Raw genomic sequence first — 17,143 nt, 5'->3', positions numbered from 1 at the left:
GAGTAAAATGTTTACTGTCTGGCTCTCAATCGAAAAACTTCCCCTGCTCTAGCTCTCAAAAAAAAAAAAGTTAAACTGTAGTTATCTTTGCATTTCTTCTTGGATCATTGTTACACCTTAAATATTAAAATTTTTCTGGGGATCATGGAATTGCCGTGCAACCTACTCATTGTCTAATTATAACCCGTAATAACTTGTCTTTGGTAGCCTTTGCCTTATTGTTCTTTCATTATTGTCTATTCATGCTTGCCTTTTTCTGAAGATCTACTTATATGATCTCTCTGTTTTAATATGATCGTAAACCATCCTTTGATCCTGACATTTTGTCATAGTGATCAGCATCTGACTCATCATCTGGTTTTGGTTACCCTTTTATGCTTAACCAATTGGGTTTTAAAAGCCTATGATATGTTTCCTAAGTATGAATTACAGTTATTAATTTACCTTTATGATTTGGGGCTTGAAAACATTCCCATCTGTTATGGGTTTATCACTAACTGCCCAAGACTGTATATGGGATTTCTAGGAATACTTATTTTCCAATAACTTTTTTCTTATATACTAGTACATGCTAGGATTCAAAGCATTTTTCAGGTTTATGTTTCGCAGTATAATATACAGATATTTTATATCACTGTATACTCATATGTGTATATGTGCATGTAGTTATACATATAGCTGGCTAGCTAACTATATATCTGATAGCTTCCAAAAGATATTGGAGTGGTTTAACCAAAGATGTTTGTGTTTGATTGAATATTGAAATAAAATCATTACCCTATAGTTATTCATGATTATGTTGAAAATTTAACATTTTTATAAATGTATATTGAATCACTGAGAGTTGAATCACAAGAAAATTTACTCTGAAATAGAACATGCTGAAATAAAACAGATATTTTTCTAAGCCTAATTCTGGTTTTGGTTTGTTTTAACTTTTTATCTTCAGCTACCATATTTAACTATAGTATATCGTATTATAATATATTATACTGTGTCATATTCTGAGTTGGTCTTTTGGTGGCAGTTGCTTCCCAGCAGACAGTGTTCATTCAGTAGTTATTTCTTGAGCTCCTGCTATATGTAACTGGATATCAGGTGTTTCTTGGGGATATGATAAGGAATAACAAAACAAAAAAAAACAAAATCATAGTCCCTACCTTTATGGAGAAAGCAGGTAGGAGAGATAGGAAAACATTAATCAAATAATCAAGTTAATGTAAAAATGCTCAAAGATTAAATACTGTGAAGAAGGGCTGTAAGTTTCTGCAAGAACATATAATAGAAAAATGTGTCCTGGGTTTGAGGGGAAGTTGACCACAGTCAGGGAATACTTCCTTGGAGAATATGGTTCTTGAGTTTAGATCTGAAGTCTGAATTGAAAGCAAGTAAGGACAGGGGTTGCAAAGGAGGGATTGAGAGAGAGCACTCCAGGCAGAAGGAAGCAATCTGTGAAAGGCTATGTGATAAGAAGGAATTATAGAATGCTCTAAATCTGAAAAAGCATTAGTATCTCAGCTAGGAATTCTCTCAGCTGTAAGATTCAGAAAATATGATTAACAGTCACTTAAACATGTCAAGATTTTTTCCTCAAATAAGAAATTCAAAGGTAAACAATTGCTCAAGATGTTAGTTCAAGGGCCTTGCCATCAGTTCTCTGGACCCAACTATATTTATAATAGAGCCACTGGCAACTTCATGCATCATCTATCTGTGCAAGGGAGAAAAAATGGGAAAGGGGACTACCATCCACATCCATCCCCTTTTATCTGGAAAGCAAAATTTGTCCAGAAACCCTCAAAAACTACCACTTTAATATTACTGATCAGAATTATGTCATAGAACCTCCTGACCCAAGGAATTTAAACAGTTTGTGGCTCTGTGTTAAAGGAATGCAGCATCCCACGTTGTCTGGTGGAATTAGCATGCATAGGAACCTAGGTTTAGGCTAACTTAACTGCAAATAATAGCCAGATAGTATTTTAGGCCTTGCAGACCACAGACAAGTTCTGTCACCTGTTCTTTGTGGGTATGCGATTGTAAATGTAAAAACCATTTGAGCCTGTACAAAAACAGTCCATAGGCCGGATTGGGCTCAGAAACATAGTTTGCCAACCTCTGGTATAGTTTGATAACCAGCTTTGTCTTAAGGCATAACATGGTTTTGACTTTGCAAGAGGACCTCCTCACACACACACCTATTTAAATGCAATCCTAGAGTACTGTCTTACGGTTATGAGATTCCTCCAAGTCTTTGATGATACTAAATCTGTCAAGCAGGGATCCCTGGGTGGCGCAGCGGTTTGGCGCCTGCCTTTGGCCCGGGGCACGATCCTGGAGACTCGGGATTGAATCCCACATCGGGCTCCAGGTGCATGGAGCTTGCTTCTCCCTCTGCCTATGTCTCTGCCTCTCTCTCTCTGTGTGACTATCATAAATAAATAAAAATTAAAAATAAATAAATCTGTCAAGCAGAAGGTTTCCCAGAATATTAAAAGAAAGCATATTTTGGGGTTTTTATGTCCTTATTCATAAGGTAATAAAGAAAAAAATAAACTTTACCTTTCTGCTGTGCTGTTTTCCTTGTTAATGGTATATACTTATTACATTATTAGTTTATAGGCTTTTATGGTCTCCAGTATTCCCTTTTGTCTCCTATCCTGTTACTTAAATGCATCACATGGCAGGAAAATGGCACATTTTTAGTAATTGCACTCTAGTTCTGTTGGATATAAATATAAAAAAGAATAGTCAACAATACCATATCTAGACTAACACTTTAGAAGAGTCCCACAAAGGGGTCCTTGGGTGGCTCAGTTGGTTGTCTACCTTCAGCTCAGGTCATGATCTCAGAGTCCTGGGATTGAGCCCCACATGGGGTTCCCTGCTCAGTAGGGGTTCTGCCTACCCCTCTCCCTGCCTCCCCACTTGTGCTCTCTCTAAGATTAACAAATAAAATATTATAAAAAAATAAGACTCCCACATAAGGACAATTAAAGTGATCAGAAACCTAGCTTTCTGCTTTCAGCATTGGTACCTAAGTAATTTGGCAAAAAGCAGTGAAAAGTTTCTGAGTAGAAAATAGCCATTCACATTTAACTGGTATAAACTTGTAAACCCATATGTGAAATAAAGGTAAAATTACTTAGCCACATCTATAGTCATAGGATTTAGAGTTTGATTTTGTTTGTTTTAATTTTATTTATTCATGAGAGACAGAGAGAGGGAGGCAGAGACATAGGCAGAGGGAGAAGCAGGCTCCCTGCAGGGCACCCGATATGGGACTCAATCCCAGGTCCCCAGAATCACCACCTGAGTCAAAGGCAAATGCTCAACCACTGAGCCACGTAGACATCCTAGATTTAGAGTTTTTTAAAGTAAGTTTTATATATGGGTAAAGCTAGCATAACTGCCTTTTATTTGGTTTGGTTTAGTGTTTTTGGTTTTGTTTTACATTTTTCTAGGCAGAAGATTCAGGATCTCAAGGTTATCTAGTTCACAATTGTACAACCATTGTTTAATCAATTTAGTGGAATTATAAATTTTTTATTAAATATAAAAAGGTGCATTTAAAAAAATTTTGAGTACACTGTTACATTAGTTTCCATGTACAGCATAGTGGTTCAACTTTTCTATCTGTATGCTGCACTCACCACAGGTATAGCTACCCTCTGTCAACATACAATGCTATAATAATATGACTGACCATGTTCCCTATGCTATGCCTTTTATTCCCATGACTTATTTATTCTGTAGCTGAAAGCCTGTATCTCCCACTTCAAAAAAGGTAAATATTAATCTTAACTTAAAAGTTTTAAAAAGCAGTACATGCTATGTCTCAAAGCATATCCTTTATAGTTAGTCATGTCTGGATTTGAATCCCACTTCCATCACTTAAGGACTGGGTAACTTTGGGCTAGATAATTCATCTCTCCTAGTGTCAGTTTCTTCTCAATCCATAAGTTTGTTGGCATGATTACAGTAGATAATGTAAGTAAAGTGCCTAGTTATAGTATCTGTTAAATAGTAGGTGCTCAGTGAGCACTTGATATTATCATTTTCATTACTAGTATTTTAAATAATTTAAGACATCTTATAACTGCACATTACATCTTTCATAGCTAAAAACACTTTCTTTGTTTTTCAGAAAGCACATCTAAGCTGCTCTTACTATCATCTTTTGAGGGTACAAATGAAACAGGAAATAGTCAAAGTAGATGCTTCAGGAAAAGACATAAAAGTGACAACGAACCTAATTTGCAACAGCGACTCTCCTGGGGAAGCAGAAACCGCAATCTTAGTGGAGGAGTGCTGATGGGACTTATGCTTAATAGAATCAACCAGGAAGCAAACCCTGGAGACATGGTTGAAAAACTAGGAGCTGATGCAAAAATTCTTTCAAACGTTATATCAAAAAGCACAAGACCAACTAGTCTTGATATTGGAAAACCCCCTTTAAGATCAAAAAGAGACAGTCTAGAAAAGGAATCTAGCGACGATGATACACCTTTCGATGGTTCTAATTGTTTGGCAGATAAAGTGGATTCTCCTGTTATTTTTGATTTGGAAGACTTAGACAGTGAGACAGATGGATCAAAAGTGGGATACATTGCTTCACAAAATCCCAGAAGGATTCAGCGTATGAGCAGCAGCTTCTCGGTAAAACCTTCTGAAAAAACGGATGTTGCCACAGGATTTGATCCCCTCTCTCTTTTGGTTGCTGAGACTGAACAGCAGCAAAAAGAGGAAGAGGAGGAGGATGATGAAGATAGCAAAAGCGTTTCAACACCATCCGCCAGGCGTGACTTAGCCGAAGAGATTGTGATGTATATGAATAACATGAGCAGTCCTTTGACAAGCCGCACACCAAGCATCGATTTACAACGGGCATGTGATGACAAATCAACCAGTAAGAAAAGTCCAACATTTGTCAAGGCATGCAGGAGATCTAGCCTGCCTCCTCATTCTCCGAGGCCAGTGAGACTTACCAAATCTAAAAGTTATACAAAAACTGAGGAGAGACCTCGGGACAGACTCTGGTCTTCTCCAGCCTTCTCACCTACTTGCCCATTTAGGGAAGAATCTCAAGACGCATTAACCCATTCATCACCTTCATTTAATTTAGATACACTGCTAGTACCTAAACTAGATGTTCTAAGGAACAGTATGTTCACTGCTGGGAAAGGAGTTGCCGAGAAAGCCAGCAAATGGTATTCAAGATTCACCATGTATACCACATCATCTAAGGTAAGTTCTGTTCATGTTTTCTACTTTCCCCTTTACCCTCTTCCACCACTAAAAGTTCTTTCCTGGCAACTTCCTGGCATTTTTATCATGCTCCTTAAACACAACTTTCCCAAAAAGGACTCTTGGAATGCGTGAGGTTTCTAAGTATCAGAATTTGAACTTGAATAATAACTTGAAAAGGAAAGAAAATTCACTAACTAAGGTTATGTTTACAGTTCAGTTTTGAAAGAACATGATTTATAGCTGGAGTAAAAGTTAATGTTATATGAAAATGCTTTTCGAGCTTATTTCCTTCAAAATGCACATTTTTTTCAGGAAATATCTAGCATGCCTTCAAAAAATTACCAGCTGACTGGATTTTTCCTCTAGTTAGGATGGAGTGACTTGTGATATATCTATATACATATCTCCTAAGAGCAAAAAAGCTAAATGTAATATAAAGTATCTGTTTAAAGTAATCAGAGAATTGCTCAAACAACTAAGAAGTCGAAGGGCAAGATGCTAGCAGAGAATTGCAGAGATGAACTAGAAGTTCTACAGCTGCTTTTCCCCTGAGGCCATTTGTTGATTCTGAGTACAGAGCAAGGGTTTGCAAATCCAGGTTTGGCCTTAGAGGACTGAGGAGAGGTAAGGGGGCCACAGAGCTTTTGGAATCTTGTGGATCTGGAAAGACAAAATTGGAGACTTGAGGGTCCTCAGATACTCCAGTTTTTTACCCCTTAAGAGCCTTTTCCAAATACTGATACTGCATGAGATAGGAGGCTAAAAAGGTAAGCGGAAAGTCTCTGACAAGTTTTCAGCAGTTTCATGGTGTTGGGAATAGAGTTGCAAAGAGTTCATAAGTTCTGAGTGGGAGGTGGGTGTGGGTGGAAGCTGGTAGAACTTTGGTAAACACACCAAGCCCTTTGTTAGAAGTCCTGCAGAGCTATGCCTTAGGAGCATTGGCAAACCAGAGTTGGACCGAACCTGACCAAACTGCATCCTAGGCTTGACTCAGCTCAGCCTGTGATTAGATGAAGATGATCAGCCTTTATCTAACATAAGAAAGAGTGTGTCCTCTCTGGAGGCATGGAATATCATCTGGAGTCCTTATAATTTTTTATATATAATTTTTTATATATAATTTTTTATATTTTTTAATTAAAAATAGCTGTACCAAGAGACAAGACCGTAACAAAAGAAAATTTCAGGTGATCCAAGTATTTAAATTAGCAAGAGACTTTGAAATAATTTTACTATGTTCAAGAAAGTCAAAGGTGAAGAAAAACAGCAAAGGTAGAAAATTTCCCCAGATAATTATCTATTAAAAAAATCAAGTATAAATTCTAGGACTAAAAAAGATAGGAAATTAAGAATGAAGTAGTTGGATTTAACAGCAGACAAAACACAGAAAAAAATAGTTTCTAAACTAGATAGAAACTCAGTTGAAAATATCCACTCAGAAGCAGATTGGAAAACAAATGGAAAATAAAAAAAATGAATGTGGGATTTAGTGAAAATATCTAACATTGATGTAATTGAGTTCCAGAAGAAGAGAGAGTGAGATAGAAGGAACATTTAAAAAAGTGAATTGCCAAAAATTTTCCCAAAGAGAATAAAGATGGCAACTCACATATTTAGAAGATCTACAAATGTCAAGCAGATTAAATGCAAAGAAAACCATACTTATGCATCTAATGTTAAAATAGATGGAAATAGAATACAAAGAGTTTCCTCTTAAAAGGAGCCAGAGAAAAGAGCTATCTTACCTTCAAATAGAACAACAGTAAGAAACTGAACTTTCTTCTGAACAGAAACTTTGATGTCAGGAGACCCTGAAAAGATACCTTTAGAGCCCTGAAAGACAATAATTGCCACTCTATTTTCCTACATCCTGCAGATATCTTTAAAAATCAGGGTGAGGGGGCACCTGGGTGGTTCAGTTGGTTGAATGTCTCTGACTCATGATTTCAGCTCAGGTCATGATTTCAGAGTTGTGAGGTCAGGTTCTGCGCTCAGCAGGGAGTCTGTTTTAAGACTGCATGTGTGAGTGTGCATGGCATGTGTGTGTGCGCACATGTGTGTGCTCGTGAGAGCCCCCCCCAAATAAATAAATAAATCTCTATAATAAATAAAAATCAGAGAGTCCTAGCTCCACTGTGGAAACATAAAGCCACTGAAGCCCATCCCTCCCACTGATTATAACTAAAAACTCCAGACAAAACACAAAAAACAACTAAGGATTCTGAAGAAGTAGGCAGATTGTGGAGAAAGACCCAGACAGAAGTGAATTCCCCATTTTCTTTTCTCATGAGTATTTGCCCCAAGAGCAGGTCCTAGTCACAGTGTGGTGTGGCAGCCCAGGCAACTGAAACCTCAAGAGAAACCCCCTTGTTCCTGGACAGGGGGGCATCTGTGAGCTGGAGAGTTTGAAGGGAATCCAAAGGAAGGGGATTCCCAGATTCAGTGAATGGACTACACGAGTGTCAGCCTAGCTCTTGAGCTACACATCACATGGGGTAAAGGTGAACTAGCAGAGACAAGGCTTACAGAACTAAACTAAGAAGTCACTGCCTACAAAAATTGAAACACAAATTACCATCTGAACATAACTTTGTCGACTGCCTACTGTAACAAAAGCATTAGTGTCCTCCAAGAAATTATAACAGCACCTAGACCACACAGCAATAATATTCAGTATTCAAAATAAAATCCAAAATTATTTGATACATAAGGAATCAGGAAAATGTGGCCCAGTTCTCAAGGGAAAGAGAACCCAGAGATGACCCAGATGTTGGAATTATCCCAACGGAAAGTCTGAAGCAGCCATTATAACTAGATTCTCTGAGGTTAAAGAAAAACACATTTGAAATAAATGAGAAGGAAGGAATTGTCAGCCAGAAATAGAAACTATTTAAAAAAAAAAAAAAACATTTTATCTCTAAAAAATATACTCCGAAATAAACTCACTGGATGAGTTCAGTAGCAGAATGGAGACGAGAGAGGGAAGAATCCATGAACTTGAAGTTTGAGTAATAGAAATTATCCAGTTAGAAGAACAGAGAGAGAAAAGACTTTTTATAAAGATGAAGCCTCAGAGACTTGTGGGACAATATCAAAAGGAATAACATATAATTGGAGTTCCAGAAGTATTAGAGGAAAACATTATGATAGAAAAGACATCTGAAAAAAAATAATGGAGAAATAAGTAATAAACAAATAACTCCCCAAATTTGGTGAAGTATTTAGATTTACAGATACAGGAGGCTCAGTAAACTATAGACAGGATAAAGTCATGGAAAACCACATCTACACACACATAAGCAAACTGCTAAGCGACAAAGATATCCATCTGTTAATAAAATAGCTGCGAGGAGAAAAATTAAAAACATCTTGAAAACCATTAAAGAAAAATGACACATTACCTACAGAGGAATAAGGATTTGAATGACCATGTATTTTTACCCCAACCATGAAGGAAAGAATACACTAGAACAACACCTTGCAAGTGTTATAAAAGACCTGTCAACCCAGAATTCAATATCCAATGAAAATATTCTTCAGGGGGAAAGGTAAAATATAAACATTTTCAGATAAAAGAATTCCTGGCCAGCCCTGCTGTATAAGATATGCTAAAGGAAGTTCTTCAGGCTGACAAAAATAATACCACAAAGAAAACTGGATCTGCAGGAATGAAGGAAGAACAAAACACATGGTAAATAGTTAATATAAAAGACTACTTTTTTACCTCTTAAATTCCTTAAAAGACTTAGAATTTCCCAAAATGAAAATTGCAACGTTATCTTATGGAATATTTGATATATGTACATGATTTACAGTGATAATGGGATTCACTCTGCTAACATTCATTACAATTATGTTATTGTATACCAAGTGGTGCAATACTAACTTTAAGTAGCCTGTAAATGACTGGGTGTGCATATTATAATTCCTGGAGTATCCACTTTAAAAAATGCAGTTAGATATAGCTGAAAAGCCAATACAAATATTCAAATAATCCTAAAAGTAACAACCCACACACATGACTAGAAAAAAAAAATAAGTTGTATTATCTGGGCAGTAGAATTATAGATACTTAATTTTTTTTTTGTCATACAACAATTCATATTGACCAGATTTTCTTAATGTATTGTTGGTATAACCAGAGACACATTTAACTTAGACTTTGGTGTTCTCAAAAATGGAAACTGGAAATACATGTCTTTGAAACTTAGATTGTTATGGAAAATAATAAAATGTAAACATGCATGTACTTATAGAAGCTTAAAATGCAATTCTAATGGTATCATCCTGGGCTGGGATTCGCAGGGAGGAAAATGATCAGTAAATGAAGCTTCAGACTAGCAACGGTACCTTACCAACAGGTATCTCTACTTTGATCTAACTAAAAACACCATCTGAGTGATTTCTGACCCATATTTGCCAAATTAGTAGCCTTTATGAAATTGGTTATTTTCTTTCTGTAGATGTTGTAATGTTGATTGATCATTTGAGTGATTAGGCATTTCCTCTGCCTTAGGAGTGACATTTTAAATAATTAACTTTAAATATGAAGGAAATTAAGCGTGTAATTATGTCCTTAGGATCAAAGTTCTGATCGTACCAGTCTTTCTTCAGTGGGAGCCCAGGATTCTGAATCTACCTCTTTAACAGATGAAGATGTCTGCCATGAATTGGAAGGAGCCACTTCCTCCCAAGAGAGCTGTGCTGCTTCAGGGAATAAGGGAATTGATTTCAGCAGAACAAGCCTGGAAAGTTCTGCCTCCTTAGAAGGTTTGTCCAGTTTGATGATACTGCATATTGTATGTGATACCTTTACTTTTTTTTCCTTTGTTTTAATTTTGTAAAAGATTTGCATGGCTCCAAAGTCAAAACAAAAAGAACTAAGGTACTTTTAGAAAAGTCTACCTCCCATCCCCACTCCTTCATCCTGTTTTCTTCCTGTGCCTAGAGGTAACCATTTTTATTCATTTTGGTTTATCCTTCCATTGTTGTTTCTTTTAAAATATGGGGATATGGGAGTGAGTGTTTTTACCACCTCCTGTTTTCTTATTCAGAAAGTAACATACTTTCCCACTTGTATTTTTCACTTAACAATATATCCTAAAGATCATTCCGTATCATCACATCACATTGTGCCTTACTTATCATCACATCACATTGTGCCTTACTTATCATCACATCACATTGTGCCTTACTCGGTTGTACAGTTGCATAGTTAATCATCTGTGAATATATCATAGTTTATTTTAATCACTTCCCTATTGGTGGACATTAAGTGTCCAGTCTTTGACTATTATAAATAATGCTATGATGCATATATGTATTATGTTTTTGCCAGGGTATCTTTGAAAGATACAAATTCTTCCTTGAAGCAATATTGCCAGGTTGTCTTCCTCAGGGGTATACTGGTTAGCATTCCCACTGGCAGTGTATAAGAATACCTATTTCCCCACAGCCATGTCAACAAAATATTTTGGCAAAGTTTGGGACTTTTGCCACCTGATCAGTAAAGACTGTATTTCAGTTTAGTTTTCATTTATGTTTCCCTTATAAATTGAGCAACTGTTTATATGTTTAAGGACTATTTGTATTTCTTTTTCTATGGACTGTCCTTTGCCTACATTTCACTTGTTGATCCTTTTTTTTTTTTTTTAAGTTTTATTAGGTTTTTTTTTTATATCAGGGAATTAATTCTTTGTCTCTTACATAATTGCGAGATACTTTTTCCAATTTTGTCAAGTTTTTGTGGAGTTGTTTTTTTTGTTTTGTTTTGTTTTTTGCCACACAGTTTTTAATTTTAGGTCATCAAATTTATTAGTGCTTCCCCTATTGCTTCTGGAGTTGGAGGTATTAGGAATTAGGCATTTTTCTCTGTAAAACCTATCATATTTTAGGTTTTGTGGGCCACACACCTCTTCATCACATAATTCTTTTTTATCGTTTTCTTTTTCTAACAACACTTTAAAATGTAAAAACCGTTCTTAGCTTGTGGCCATACCCAAGTAGATTTGATCCCTGATTTAGATATTTAATCCATTTGAAATTTAACCTAGGATATGGTGTGAAGAATGGATGCATTATAATATTATTTCATGTGCACCTTTGATATTTTAAAAAGCTTTTATTGTGGATATTTTCAAATGTACACAGAAGTAGAAAGAATAGCACAATGAACCCCCATTTAGCCTTTACCCATTGCAACAGCTATCAGCAAATGGCCAATCTTGTTTTCTGTCCCCGTCCTGTAGACCCAACATTTTTTTTCTTGCCCACAGATTATTTTAAAGTAAATCCTGGGGATCCCTGGGTGGCTCAGCGGTTTCGCGCCTAGCTTTGGCCCAGGGCGCGATCCTGGAGTCCCGGGATCGAGTTCCGTGTCGGGCTCCCGGCATGGAGCCTGCTTCTCCCTCTGCCTGGGTCTCTGCCTCTCTCTCTCTCTCTAGGTCTATCATAAATAAAAAAATAAATGTAAATCCTTAAACCCCTGCAAATAAATAAATAAATAAATAAATAAATAAATAAATAAATAAAGTAAATCCTAGGCAGCATATAATTTTATTCATCAATACTTCCACATGTAGCTCTAAAATATAAGGGCTTTAATATTTTATATTGTTTTAAAAAGTGGAATTCAACCAGGTAAATTTGAAGATCTAACTGGCTTTATTAAACAGTTCTTGAATCAGGCAGTATCCTATCTAGCAAGTAGAGGGTAGGCGCCAAGGAAATGTACAAAATGGAAGGCTTTTTATAGAAGAAAGGTGAGGCAAGAAAGTTAATAGCAAAAGAGAAGGATATTCCAAAGTCACTTTCCCTTAGCGAGTAGTACGGGGGGTTTTAGGCAGACTAAAACATCTGCCATTGTGAGGTGGAGAGAGGGCCCATGTGGCAAGCTCCCTGGCACTGGTCAGAATATTCCTGACTGACTGGCTAAGACTACACTCTGAAGGAGATTGAAACTGCAATTAGATTAGGTGTTAAGCCCTCTTTGGGAACTCAGCCTAAGTGATGCCATTTTGGGCCAGTGGTTTTTCTTTAAAAAAAAAAGTTTGGGGATCCCTGGGTGGCGCAGCGGTTTGGTGCCTGCCTTTGGCCCAGGGCGCGATCCTGAAGACCCGGGATCGAATCCCACATCGGGCTCCCGGTGCATGGAGCCTGCTTCTCCCTCTGCCTGTGTCTCTGCCTCTCTCTCTTTCTCTCTCTGTGACTATCATAAATAAATAAAAATTTTAAAAAAAAGTTTTAACATTTTTAAATTATGCATTTGATAATTTTATTTTTAATTTTATTAATATGCAATGTAATGTGTACACTTTTACATATGTAAATACATTTCAGAAATTCAGAGGACACCTTAGATCAAAAACCAGAACTTTAACAACATCCAGAACCTCCTCTCCTGCCTACATCTAGTCACTGCTCGCTTCACAGATGAACATTAGCATGGCCTGTTTGGAACATGTACGCTGTGTATCTTTGGTGAAGCATTCATTTTTTGAGAACATAATTGTAATGCTATTATCTTTTTTAATGTTTTAATGATATAATATTTTCTATCAAATATTTAAATTTTCACAGTTATCTCATAAAACTCTTTTTTATAGGTGGTTTGTTCAGATTGGGATCCAGACAAGGTCTCCTTGTTGCATTTGGTTGATATGTCTATTCAAACTTCCTCTTTGTTCTCTCTCTTTTTCCCCCTCTTGTCCTCCATTCATGAATAAATCGGGTGATTAACTCATTATGCCCCCTCCTTTTTTAACATACAAGAATAATTTGTTGTGCTAAGAAATAAACCTCACAACCCGATTCATATTTATTAAAATGAATATTCTGTGCTCTAGATTAATTGGATTTAAAAGGGAGGCTGCCCACAGAAATGATTTCATTAGTCAAGCCTGATAGGAGGTCTGAGAAAGCAGTTTTGAACTAGCTTTAGGAATTACAGAGGGTTGTGGGGAACCATCCAGGAAAGCACTGCAGTTACCACCAAATGTAAGCAATTTACAGGCTGACGGAGACGTCCTCCCTTTCTGTCCCTCTCAACACATCTGTGAAGCCAGCCTAGGACCAGTGGTGGTAGGTCTAGAGATACCTCTTTTTCCCATTGTCATTTATATACTAAAGCAATCAGGCCATTAGTCTAGATTAGGCTGATTGCCTAAGGAGAAAGCCAGAGTGAGGTTCTTGTCTCACCCAGTTAAAGAATGAATCTCATGGACAAAGGAGAGTGAATAAAGTGTGGGGGGGAGGGTGCTGTATGTAGAGATATGTAGAGATAAAGGAGGTTTCCAAAGGAATTTTTATATGTTAAAGTAGACTCACAGGATCCTGAAGGTCGGCTAAGATTGCCCTTTATCCTTAGCAAAGTGTCAGTATCCAGGCATTTGAGTCCCTAAGAGGAATGTCACTCAGCCCACCTCAACGACTTGTCACTGGCCTGCAAGTAGTAAGGAAATTTAATAATTTTTCTTCTGCCTTTGTTTCCCACATCAGTTGGTGTTTAACATGTCTTCCCGTCTTATCTGTTTCTCATGAACTGGTAGTTTATTGCATTATTTATTTTTTTAACTTTACTTTATAAAAATACAAGTGTTCACTCATAACATTTAGTAACTACTGAGGAAAAAAAAAGTACAGATTACGTCCAGTCTTACTAACAAAGTACAGCCACTGTCAACAATTGATTTGACTACAGAACTCCCCTTACTGTTTATTGTTGTTGTTTTAATCCCTACTAATATCCATTACTCTTAAGAATATATTTGGAAATTCTTCAAGAACAAGATTACTGTACCAGATCTTCAAAGATCCTGAGAAGACAGAGAATTACCAGTAAATCTTTTTATGATTGGAAACAAAATTAGCTATTTTATGTCTTTTAGATCTTAGAACTAAACACCATTCTTGTATTTTAAATATAGAAAAAGAGAAAAAGCAAATTACAAATAACTGAAATGCCTTGTAGCCTGTACCCGAAAAGTACTTCATGATAAATGCACACCCCCAGCATGTGGGAAACTGTAGAATTATAGCACATTTCCTTAAGTTTGTGCTCAAAACAAAAATGCATGCCTTGAAAAGCATGTTTTTCATTGTTTATTTGTTGTTTTCTTAAGTTGTGCTATTGGAATAGAACTGAATAGGACAGTTGGACAGTTTATCAGAGAATTTATGGAAATAAAAGATTTCATGTCCTTTCTCGTTAATTGTAATGGTTTTACTCTTTGTTTTTTAATAATGAACAGGATCCCTGTCAAAGTTTGCCTTACCTGGGAAATCAGAAGTGGCATCTTCCTGCAACACAAGTAATACAAATATCTTCCAGAACTATGCAATGGAGGTACGATTTTAATCCAAAGAGTATCTTCCTATACCACTTATAAAACTTACATTCTTAAGTATTCATGGTCAGGAGTAGAGTAATAAAAAGTTAAATATGTAGCGTCTGAAAATTTCAGAATGTATATTGCAGCTGAATAAAGTTAAAATATCCAGTATTTCAGAATACTAACATCATACTGCATCATCTCTGTTCAGAAGCAAGTCTCTTCCTTCTTTTGGGAGATTTATCAATGTACAAAGCTTATTCCATTTTCAATATTTCTAGTTATCTCTTTTTATCTGTATGCTCTCTTGGAATTTTTATTTCACATCTGAACCTCTTAAAAACCCAACTCTACTATGCAAGCATGCTTTTATGAGGGGACATGGAGCTGGTTTGGCATTTGTGTTCCCTTTGCCCATCATGTTTGTCATTCTTTCTGTCAGTTTGTTGTGGATATCTACTGGAGATGCTGCTGTGTCTCTTTTTCTCACAATGAAAAAATTATGCTTTTACACTTTAAAAGTTTCACGTAATTTTTTTATAAAAATTGCTTCCAAATACATTTGTGAGTGTTGTCGCTTCTTCAGGCCAATTTGCATAAAATAGATTTGCACGTAGCTGGAAAAGAAATAGTGAGCCCTGATACTATAATTGACAAAGTTTCTGATAGCTTCAGGAATTTCTATATTTTATTCATGTAATGACAGCGTTTACATTTATCTATAGCAACACCTCTTGTCTTTAGTGACAGACCAGGGTTTTGTTGCAGTATTTAATTAATGCCCAATCTGTCGTGACTGATACTGTAGTAAAAAATGTATATTGATCACAAACATATGGCAACAATGACCAATTGCTTTAAAAGTTTCTAAGTCCACTTCTCAATTTCTTTACTTATCACAAATCAGAAAGACTTGTAGATTCACACTCGTCTGGTGACCATACCATGAGTAGCATACAGACCCATAATACAAAATTACAAATACCTATTTTGGGTATTAGCAAATTAGTGCTTGGATTTACTTTTTCATTAATAAAACCATGGCAGGTTTTGCAGTAATTATAATGGTAAAAATGCTCACTTAAATGCAAGGTTCCCTTTCAAGTAAAAATTTTGAATTCGATTTAGCTAAATATAATCTATTTTTTGTTATTGTTTATACCTTCTGAATCCTTCTTTTAGTTTTCCAACAGATTTATGGATTGAAATAGTTTTTAACTCATTGTATCTCTAATAGGCTCACTTTATAAAGTGCTATTTTCTCCCATAGGTTCTTATCTCAAGTTGCTCTCGGTGTAGAACTTGTGATTGTCTTGTCCATGATGAGGAAATCATGGCTGGCTGGACAGCAGATGATTCAAATCTCAATACTACATGCCCGTTTTGTGGCAATCTCTTCTTGCCCTTTCTGAATATTGAAATAAGAGATTTAAGACGACCCGGAAGGTAAGGATTTGTGCTTTCTTTTACCTTCATGTTTGAGGATATTTCCTAGAATATCTCTTTTCTCAAAAAGCTCCCTTGATTCACATTGCAGATACTTTCTGAAGTCAAGTCCATCTACAGAAAATATGCATTTTCCATCCTCCCTTTCAAGTCAGACAAGGCAGTCTTGTATCTCAACATCAGCCTCTGGTCTTGACACGTCTGTTATCTCTGTTCAAGGGAATTTTGATCTCAATAGGTAATTATCATGTGAAACTATATTTTAACATATATTACATGTTTCTGAAAATGACAGAAAAACCAGCTGACCATTTAAAATTTCTAGGGGTGCCTGGGTGGCTCAATCAGTTAAGTGTCCAACTCTTGATTTCAGCTCAGGTCATGATCTCAGGGTAATAGAGCCTGCTTGGGATTCTCTCTCTCCCTCTCCTTTTGCCATGTGATTTCTCTCTCTCCCTCTCTCTCTCTCTCTCTCTCTCTCAAATTTCTTTGTATACTAGATTCATAATCTTAAGTTCTTACCCCTAATTAAGACAGTATTAAAATTCTCTAATAACCGGGGCACCTGGGTGGCCCAGTTGGTTAAGCATCTGCCGTCAGCTCAGGTCAGGATCCCTCAGGGTCCCAGAATTGAGCCCCACTTTAGGGCTCCTTGCTCAGCAAGGAGCTTGCTTCTCCCTCTGCCTTCTGCTCCCCCTGCTTGTTCTTTCTCTTTCTCTGTGTCAAGTAAATAAATAACATCTTAAAATTTTTTTTTAATTTTTAAAAATTCTCTAATAATCTAAATGTTTAAACAGTTATAATTTATGCCTTATGAATACAGTTTAAGTTGTATAATTCTTATATGATAATGTTTACTATGTTTTAAAAGTAAAAATTCCAGGGACACCTGAGTGGCTCAGTGGGTAAACCATATGACTCTCAATCTCAGGGTCATGAATTCAAGTACCATGTTAGGCATAGAGCTTCTTTAAAAAAAAAAAAAAAAAAAAAAAAAGTAAAAATTCCGTAGAACACTTGAAGTTCATCATGAATATCTTTCTCTTTTCTCTCTCTCTTTCGGAATTACATCAGTACTAACTTACTTTACTTTGGAATATTTAGTAATCTGAGAAAAC

The 17,143-nt window shown here is 36.3% G+C and overlaps 1 protein-coding gene across 7 annotated transcripts in view; it reads left to right on the top strand.

Annotated features, from left to right (window-relative positions):
• Positions 1–17,143, top strand: part of DENND4A (DENN domain containing 4A) — a 139,425-nt gene that overhangs the window by 110,425 nt on the left and 11,857 nt on the right. For all 7 annotated transcript variants that reach the window (XM_077881536.1, XM_077881541.1, XM_077881538.1 and 4 more), the window contains 5 exons: positions 4,148–5,247; positions 9,831–10,020; positions 14,499–14,593; positions 15,850–16,025; positions 16,117–16,263. In XM_077881536.1, the coding sequence (XP_077737662.1) occupies positions 4,148–5,247; positions 9,831–10,020; positions 14,499–14,593; positions 15,850–16,025; positions 16,117–16,263 (1,708 nt within the window). The remainder of the gene's footprint in view (positions 1–4,147; positions 5,248–9,830; positions 10,021–14,498; positions 14,594–15,849; positions 16,026–16,116; positions 16,264–17,143) is intronic.

This window comes from Canis aureus, chromosome 32 (genome assembly GCF_053574225.1).
Source record: "Canis aureus isolate CA01 chromosome 32, VMU_Caureus_v.1.0, whole genome shotgun sequence".
NCBI lineage: Eukaryota > Metazoa > Chordata > Mammalia > Carnivora > Canidae > Canis > Canis aureus.
Note: the sequence above shows the minus strand (reverse complement) of the source record. Positions and strands in the feature narration are given on the sequence as shown.